Here is a 9134-nt window from a genome sequence, read left to right on the forward strand (position 1 = left end):
CCAAGCCAACGTCCTAGGGAAGCCGGGAAGTGGGGATCACGGGGCTGCGTGGGGTTGTCAGTATGTGAGCGTGTCTCTGGACATGTGAGTGGGTGAAGGTTGTGTGCCTGGGAGGGTGAGTGAGTGTGTGCGTGTCAGGACATGAGGGTGACTGAATCACTGTGTGTTGGCTGGGGGGTGTTGGCTCTGCTCCTGAGTGGATGTGTCAGTGTATGTGAGTGGCTAAATATTCTGTGGCTTAGGGCGGTTGGAACCCGATGGTGTTCGTGTGTGTGCGCGCGCGCGTGCGTGCGTGTGCGCGCCCACGCGCGCGCGCGCGCGCGCCTTTCCCTGCAATTTATGCTTCCGCCCAGCTACCTGGGCCAGAACGACAGGGTGATCTTTCCTACCTTCCCTCCTCCCACTTTCCCCTCTCCGACAGTCCCTCCACAGGGCCTGGCCCCCACTCGCTCCCGCTGTATCTGGGGCTGAGAGGATGACTGTGTCAGCAAGGGCCTGGGCCCCTTGTTTAGAAGAAAGGAGAGCCCTGGCACTGGGGTTCAACGGAGTAATGAAACTACAGTCCCACCCGTGCTGTGTCTGAGGTCATCCACCAGGGAGCATCTCTGGGAGACGGTCATCGCCATCCACCAAAAGTTGACACTGGACATGTTTGGCCCTGGCTCGTCCTTCCCTTTCTTTGACCTCTGTCATTTCCCCAGGGAAGGCATGGGCCCTGTTAGCTGGCCTTTCGCTCATCTCCTCTCCCTGCCCACCTCCACCATCCCTAGGGGAAGGACCTCTGCCACGCTGGGATGCAGTCCCAGAGCTCGTGTGACCTGGACCTCTGGGCCAGCATACGGCCCCACCCCTTCCACGGAATAAGGATGCCGGGGCAGAGTAGTAAGCATCGACGGGAATCCCATGAGCTCAGGCTCCCCACCTGCCCCTTTCCATGAAGACGACCGTGTGTGAGCGTACACACAGTAACACACATAAACACGGTTGACGTCGTTTTTCCACATTTCAGTATTTTTACAGGGGGCCTCAATCGGCCCTGTGTTTCTCCCAGGCACCAGACTGGAGGTGTTCCCTGTGGGAGGGACCAGGCTGATCATCCGGCTCCATCTGAAGGTCCTGGACTCTTTCCGGGTCAAGGGCAAGGCTTCTGCGTATTCACCTCAACATGCTCAAGTTCCCTGGGAGAGACGGAGACACAGACACAGACACACGGGCACACAGTCACCCGGGCACACATGAGGCGGCCGGTGAGTATCCTCTACGGGCCACACGCAGGTTTGCTTGAGGGTTTCAAGGCCCTTTCGGGGAACGGAGGCCATTCTCCCCTGCCCCTCTCCCCGGCCCTTGATGGCGATCCCCCTACATTTCCTCCACCCACATAGCAACGGTATCTGTGCACGCTCTCCAGTGTTCTCTGGCTGATTGCGGTGGGCACAGGAGATTGCCCAGGGAGATGACTGGGAGGACTCTACCGATGAACACACAAAAGTGACGGGGTGACGCATGAGCCTTTACGCCAGGGAACGCAGACATCTGCGCCAAGGCTGGCAAGAGGTGCTTAGGTGGGCTCAAAGCTGAGGCGGTGGCGAGGAGACCTGAGGGCAGGAGTTCACGGCCAGGGAGTGGCACTTCCCGCAAGGCAGCTGCTGAGCCGACTGCTTCTCCGGCTCTGCTCACTGGTGTTGCCTGACCCGCCTGCCTCAAGCTTCCCAGGCAGAACCAGTTTGACACCGCCCTCCCCGACTCACGGTGATGCCCTTTGGACACGGGGTCACCGCCTCTTGAGTGTTCCTCTAAGCCTCCGTTTCTGCATTTGCGGAGCCCAGCTCCCACGGAGCCGCACGGAGCATTTTCAGCACCCACGCCCTGGGCGTCTCACCTGCCCTCCTCTCAGTTCCCTCTGCTGGGGCCTTCTTCCTCACGTAGTACTGCAGGGGATCGGGCCACAGGTCGTCCATGATGATCTGGCAGGGGAAACGGGGCAGGGCTCAGATGCACATCCCAGTCCGCTGGGGAGCACAGGCAGGTTCACGTGCGCGGTTTGTCACAGGGACCCACCTCAGCTATCCTGCTAGGCCCGGCAAAGCTGTGGTCAGAGAACCAGCTGAAGAAGTTAAGGCTGCTCTTGTGGCGTCTGCGGCTACAGGCCTCCTGTTCGTAACAGTGGTGCCACTGGATGGGAGTGGAATGAGACGGCTCGTACCCTGCAGGAAGAAGGGTCCGTGCGAAGGCGCTGGATGATGCATCAGGTTCAACCCTGCCGCCTCCACCTGCTGCCGCCCATCCACGCAGAGGCCCCTTACCAGCAGCCCTGAGGACATACTCCTTCTCAACGACGTCGTTGCGGAAGTAGGAGTTCTCGCGAAAGAAGAGCAGGATCTTGCGGCCATCACGGGGAGACTCGAGTTCCTCCACCTGCCGGGCGGCAAAGTGGGGGAGAGGGTTGAGATCTCTGTCCAGCAGACCCTTCCCCTCCTGGCCTTGGGGAGGAATCGCTTCTGTTACCCCCTCTTCTCCCATCCCCCAGGCCGGGCCTCCATCTCCCGGGCCAGACCTTCAAATCCGTCATGGAGCCAAGTATGCCTTCATCTTGCTCACTGAGCATGGCTGACATCTGCGGGTGGTTCACAAACTGCTTCGGGTCAAGGACTCTCCGAGGGCTGGAGAAGAAAGAGCTACAACAACAGAGCAGGTCTGCACAGCAAGTGCGCCCTGCATCTCCCCTCCTACCACCGGGACCCACTCCACCTCACAGATTGTGTCAAGGGCCCCTGCGCCCCCGCACGGCCTGCTGCATTAGCTAGTTAGGTAATTCCCTGCTGGGCACTAACACAGAAAGCTGGAAATCCTCGGTGACCTCCCTGCCCACCCACGGCCCCCTCCCCGGCACATCGAGGGCAACCTGCGGCCCCACCAGGGACCCCCACCCGGAAGCAGGGATTCGAAACTGTCGTGATCACCGAGGCATGAGCCAGGCCACCACAACGCAGGCCCCCTGCCACAGGAGTCTCCTGCGCTAGCCCGGCCACATCGGGGTCCCTCCGTGAAGGTATCAAGGATACAGCCTTGGCCCAGAAGCCAGGGATGCCCCGGATGAGGGCGCTTCGGTGGTCCAGGTGACGCCGTCGCCTCTGCCAGAACCTGAGCTTGAGCCCAGAGTAGGCCCTGCTGGCGTCTTTGTTCATGGGCTCCAGCTCTGACTGCAGGGCCTCGAGGGCCTGGAGCGGGGACGGGGGCGGACCTGGCCGTGCCTCTGGCCGTTCTTCCCCTTCCTGCTTCTCCTGCAGCTCCTGCGCTTCTCGCTCCTTCTGGCTCTCCTCCCAGGCCTCTTCCCTCCTGTCTTCCTCCTCCTCATCCTCCTCCTCCTGCACCTCTGGTACCTCTGCAACCTCATCCTCAACAGCCTCATCCTCCTCCTCCCTCTGCTCCTCCTCCTCCTCCTCTTCCTCCTCCTCCTCCTCTTCCTCCTCCTCCTCTTCCTCCTCCTCCTCTTCCTCCTCCTCCTCCTCAGTCTCCTCGCCCTCCTCAGCCTCCCCCTCTTCTTCAGCCTCACTGCCAACCTCCCTAGCCTCGTCGTCCTCGTCCTCGTCCTCCTCCTCAGTCTCCCCGGGGTCCTCCGCCACCTGGACCACCGCAAGCTGCCACACCAACATTACGTCATCCCCCACTAGCACAAGCTCCACCACCAGGATGGCGCCCTCTCTCTCCCAACGGCCCTCCTCGTCCTGCGCTGGCTCTGCCGCCATCCCCACGCCTAGGCCCAGCAGCACCTTCACCTCTCTTCTGGGGGTGGGGCTATATGTCCGCGGACAGCCGCGTCCCGATGGACCCCTCCCTCGACGGAGTCGGTCAGGATTGGGGGGCAGTCCCGCGTCCCATGTGGCCCCCAGCTGGGGCAGCTGCGGAGGAACGGAGCAGGAGGGGTGAGCACGCGGCTCCCGCAGGCGGCCCGGCAGTGGAGCTCCGCGGCCCAGCGAAGGGGGGACGTCAGCCGTCTCCTCGCAGAAGCCACCGGAGTCTGGGACGCATGCGCACAAGGGCTTCCGGCCAGGAGGCCACGGGGCCGAGGTGGAGGTGGCACGCGTGGGGCCTCGGCGCGAAGGAGGCCTGATCCACGCCCAGGACAATGGCCGGACCCCAGGTGCTGCCAGCGGCAAGGCCGTGGGCGTGGCCGCCACAGGCCCCGCCCCTCACCCCCTGCGGGAGCCGGCCAGGGAGGCAGCCAGTGCGCCTCCTCCAGGGTGGCCTCGGGCTCTACCTAAGGCGCCCCAGGCCCCAGGGCCCACAACCCCCTCCCCTCCATCCCGTGGCCTCCTCCAGCCCGCTCTCCACCCGGTGTTTGTAGCCTGTCAATGCGAAACCGTCCCTTGCCCTTCCCCAACACGATCGTCCAAGACTGAGGACAGCGTATGCACCACCGGGAACCCTGGCCTAGCGTGCGTGGAAACGTCAGCCCAGGCATTGCGGAATAGGGCCATTCCAGGAGACAGAGGTCGGAAGCGGTCTGCCTGTTCGGGGCACGGGGCTAGGGGGCGGGGGTTCGGCCACAGTTTGCCCCCAGGCCACGTCCTTGGCTGCTCAGGAGAAGAGGGACCGAGAGTGCTCAATCCGTCTCTCCGCCTGTCCTTTCCCCATGCTCTGCTCTCCCTCTTCCCCCGACTCGGTGTTTGTCTTCAGGGCGCTGTTTCTCTGCCCACTCTCTGGCCACAGGGTCTCTGGAAGATGAAGGCTTCAGGAAGCAAGATGCAGAAGCCTGTCCGAGCACCTCCTTTCCCATGAAATAAAAGCCCTCTTCTCCTCTGTGACTAGCCACTGGTCACGTGACCAGGGAAAGGGTCCCAAGCTGGGTGCCCCCGACACAAACACACACAGACACACACACACACACACACACTTACCCACAGACACTCAGTGTGTTTGGCATGGAGCACAGAGGGAGGCGTGCCTTTCGTGCAGCCAAGGGCATCCGGCAACGTGAATCCGGATGCCCCTCCCCTGAGACAATGTCTGGGTGAACCCTGTGGATGGGCAGTTGGGCATTCTGTCTGGCGGCCAGGTGACTACAGTGTGCACCCTTTGGAGGCCGGAGGCAAGAAGCTGGGGCTGGCTCCCAGGTGACACAGCACGTACGCACGTACCTTCACTTCAAGAGACTGAGTGTCTTCCGTTGCATTCGGGCGAAACCACAAATGCCGTGGGGAAGGCCTGCAGAGGAGAACACATCTTCTCTAGCCTTCCCCTGCGGGCCACCAGGTCAGACCGTGAGCAGAACTTGAGGCTGGGCCGTCACGTCCCCAGGGCTGGCCCGTCACGTCCCCAGGGCTGGCCCCCACACGTGGAGAGAGGATACCCAACGTGTGGCTTTGGGCCAACAAGGTAGGCTTGGGGCAATTTTGGTGTGCAGCCAGTGCAAGCCGGTCTCCCCCAGCATTACAGGAACAGACGGGTTTCTTACACCACACCTCAGTCATCTCAGTCGTCAAAGGGCCACACGTGCCGCGTCCTGTACACGGAGGTGCCTGTCGTGGTTGCTCCGGCGGTTCTTCACCCTCCACGTGTCCCCGGCAGGTCCGTACCGACTCTTGAGGCCACGGCATCTTCTGTGCCCTCGCACAGGTCTTCTTCGGCTCCGTCTCCTGAACCGGCGGTGGATGCGTGGCTCTGCGCCATGGCTCCACTCCATGGGCGGCTGGACTAATGTTATCGCGGGGGTTCGAGCTGCGCAGAGTTCATGCCGGCTGCCTTCTAAGGTGCCAGCGGTGTTCAGTACAGCCGAGTGCTTACACACCCGTGTGTTCAGACCAAGGTTTCTTTGCGTGCCCACAGGTACCCGTGTGGGCAGCTGGCTGTAACACCGAGGGAAAGGGGTACACAGGCGTGGCCTTCCATGTACACACACGTGCATGTGGAAGCGCGTGCACGGACAGACCTATTCCGTTCCCGGCCGGGTCTGCGGTGGGTTTGCAGTGGACCGGATTTCATACGCACCCCCACGGCCTTGGACTGTGGTTTCCACGTGTTCGGCCATCATGTGGATGATCTCCACGTCCACTCGCAATCCAGGGAGACAGACATTCATGCAATGACAGACATCTGGCATTGCCCCTGCTAGGGAAGGAACAGGAGAGGGGCCAAAGGACAAGAGGTAAGCAGCCTGGAACGGAGACCTCACGGGAGGCTGGGTTTCAAGGGCACCTCCCTTGTTTCTTGTCCCCGTCGCCTCGACACACGTACACTGGAAAGCACACACGCATTCTGGGCGCCCCATCCCTTGCCTGCGAGACCACATCCGTGGAAGACCGTTGCCCTGGGTCCTCCAGTCCCGTAGCAAGCGTCCGTCTCCCAGCAGCTCTGGCCATTAAGCCCCTGGAGCGGGCGGTCTTCTTCAGGAGGCGCTCAGCCCTCTTGCGCCACGTACGTGTTTGCCCTGAAGCTGCCCTGAACTCCAGGCAGATGTGCACGAGCCACATCCCCTGGTTTGCACCCTAAGGCCCTGGGAGGAAACCCGATGTCCTTATGATGCGCCCAACAGCTTAAGCCATGCGACCTGCGGCAGGGGTCCAATCCTAAACACCTCTTTCCGGGGCAGGCGGGGCATCCCCCAGTCAAGGAAGCGGAGCGCCTGTGTTTATGGGAGATACCTGGGAGGCGCTTTAGCGGCACCGTCCAGCCTTTCCTCTCCCCTGTAGAGCTCGGCAGGCCCTTCCTAAAAGCCCCGAGGAGCGAGCCGCAGAGGGCTCTAGGGAAAGTGGGTGGGGCGAGCGCAGCACGTTCTGGGGTCCTCCACGTCCGGATCCCCGCGGGCAGCCCCGCTGCAACCGTCAGCATGCCTGGGACTTCCCCTCCATCTTGTCGACACGATGAATCCCACGGACTGGCCTGGGGGAGCTGTGAGGCTACTCTCCAGCTTAGGCGACAAGGAGACCAGAAGACGTGACGATGGCCCCAGCAGTCTTCCTTTGGCCCGTTGCTCTCCACCACCCTAGAATTCTCCCTGAGGGGCTGTATCGGACTTGAGATCCCCAACTTGAGATCTGACCAACCGCGGGCAGACTTGCTGACGTTCAGGCCCGAACCGTGAAGCCGGCAGGGTTCCCGAGCCCGAAGGCCAAACCCTCCTCGACCTACACCTAGCTGCCGGGGCCGCCAGGAGGGAACCCAGTTCCCCAAGGCAATGAGGTCAGGACTCCACAAACAGCATGAGATGTCGGCATAGCACCACAGGGGCCGCTGGGAGGCTCTGCCGGGATCCATTCGTGGGCACACGTTGCCAGATCCCAAGCCCAGCTGAGGTGCAGGCGGTGGGGAACGTCGAAGACGGGGTGAGTGCAGGGCGAGCGGACGGGGAGGGGCGAGCCCCGGACTGGTGAGAAGTGGTGCTGGGAAACCCCTGTTGGCTCAGGGAGCAACAAGCTGGGTGCCCCTCGCTGAGGCAGGGAACACGTGCCTGTGGGTTCAGCTCCTCTCCTTTTCGTCCTCCCCGCCTGGTACACAGGAGGTGGACAAGACCGGCCCAAACAGGAGAAGAACAGAGTCCAGGATGGCCTTTCTACTGGGAGGAGAGCTCCCCGCAGGGCTCTTTCCTCTGGAGGAACGTGCTGCTCACGGATTCTTTCTTATTCTTTGCTGCCTTTGGCTAATCAACACAGAGGCGGGTACAAGGTTTGAGCCCCTCTGTAACACACACTGAGACCCCTAGGGTTTTCCCACACCGGCACCATCCGTGCAAGCTGCCTCGATGGGTGGTGTGCTTGACACGTGCCTGCCTTGCCTTGGCCCGTGTGCGTTTTGCGGCGAGAGGGGACAGAGAACCCTGAGTAACCATGGAATGCACACAAGGTCTGTGTGTCAGGAGGGACGTGGCTGCACTCCGCCACTGGCCCCTTTCTCCATAATCAGCAGAGCGGGAAGTGCCATGGGCCCTCTCCTTTCCCGACCAGGGACTCCCAACACACTCATACACACGTGACCCTGTCCAAAGGCTTGGGCACACATCACAGACACACACACTCACACACACACACAGACTCTCGACACCCAGACGTGCATGAGGCCACACAAAATCACACTCACGTGTTCTTCTAAACACAGAGAAACACGTGATGCGTCTGTGCTCGTCCAAACACACGCACATACCCTGCACACCCACACATGATCCCTGAAACCAAGTCATCGAGATGGCACATGCATACCCCCCACACACACAGACTCACGGCACCCAGGCGTGCATGAGGCCACACGTAACCAGACTCACATTTTCATCTAAACACAGAGTGACATACAAGACACGTGTGTTCGTGCAAACACATGCACATGCTACACGCACCCACACATTATCTCTGATACAAAGGCGTGGAGATGACACATGTGCACAGACACACACACACACACACACACACAGACACATGAAAATGCAAACACACACCCACAAGCTCCATTCACACACACGCACACACACAAACACACACACGCTCAAGGAAACCTACTGAACACACTAAACTCACACTCATCGGTATTAAATTCAGGCTTGTAACAGCAGCCCTTGCATACAGACACATAGGGGCTTGTAAACACGAACACAGACACACACACACAATGCATACGACTCACAGAAGGTCTCCGGCAAAGGCCTACACATACAGTCCCGGCCCCAAAATACATACACACGTGTGTCGCGGAACCATCATACTCACACACGGAAATGACCACATCAAAAACCCCTGGCACAGAGGCATACACAACTGACGCCAACACATCTGAGCATGCACACTCACACACACACACACAGAACACACGCAACCACACACACACTCCCCTGAGGATAGAGAAGCACGTAAGCAAAACCCATGGTCTACGTCATCCTGGAACACACAAGTAGCCCATCAAGTGTGCACACACACACACACACACACACACACACACATACTCTCCTCGAACCCACTGTACACACTGTGTACACACTCGCTCATATTGATCTGAAGCATGCACACCATCCCTTGCCTGCAGACACATAGGTGCTTGCAAAAACACCCAGAACAGACCCAATTCACACGAGGTGTCCGGCACAGGCATACGCATGTGGCACCACCATAAAAACCATTACACGGGTGTGCCCAAGAACACTAACACACACA

The 9134-nt window shown here is 60.5% G+C and overlaps 1 protein-coding gene across 1 annotated transcript; it reads right to left on the bottom strand.

The window, feature by feature from the left end:
- Positions 1-980: 980 nt before the first annotated feature.
- Positions 981-8510, bottom strand: LOC308337962 (testis-specific Y-encoded protein 10-like; the record flags this gene model as incomplete). The annotated part of the gene is made up of 7 exons (XM_080831517.1): positions 981-1178; positions 1880-1964; positions 2059-2204; positions 2304-2415; positions 2555-2632; positions 3063-3365; positions 8505-8510. The coding sequence occupies 7 exons, from the start codon at positions 8508-8510 to the stop codon at positions 1156-1158; spliced, it is 753 nt and encodes a 250-aa protein (XP_080687643.1). The 3' UTR covers positions 981-1155.
- Positions 8511-9134: the final 624 nt, after the last annotated feature.

The sequence above is a fragment of the Martes martes genome (genome assembly GCF_963455335.1).
Source record: "Martes martes genome assembly, contig: scaffold_139, whole genome shotgun sequence".
NCBI classification, from domain to species: domain Eukaryota; kingdom Metazoa; phylum Chordata; class Mammalia; order Carnivora; family Mustelidae; genus Martes; species Martes martes.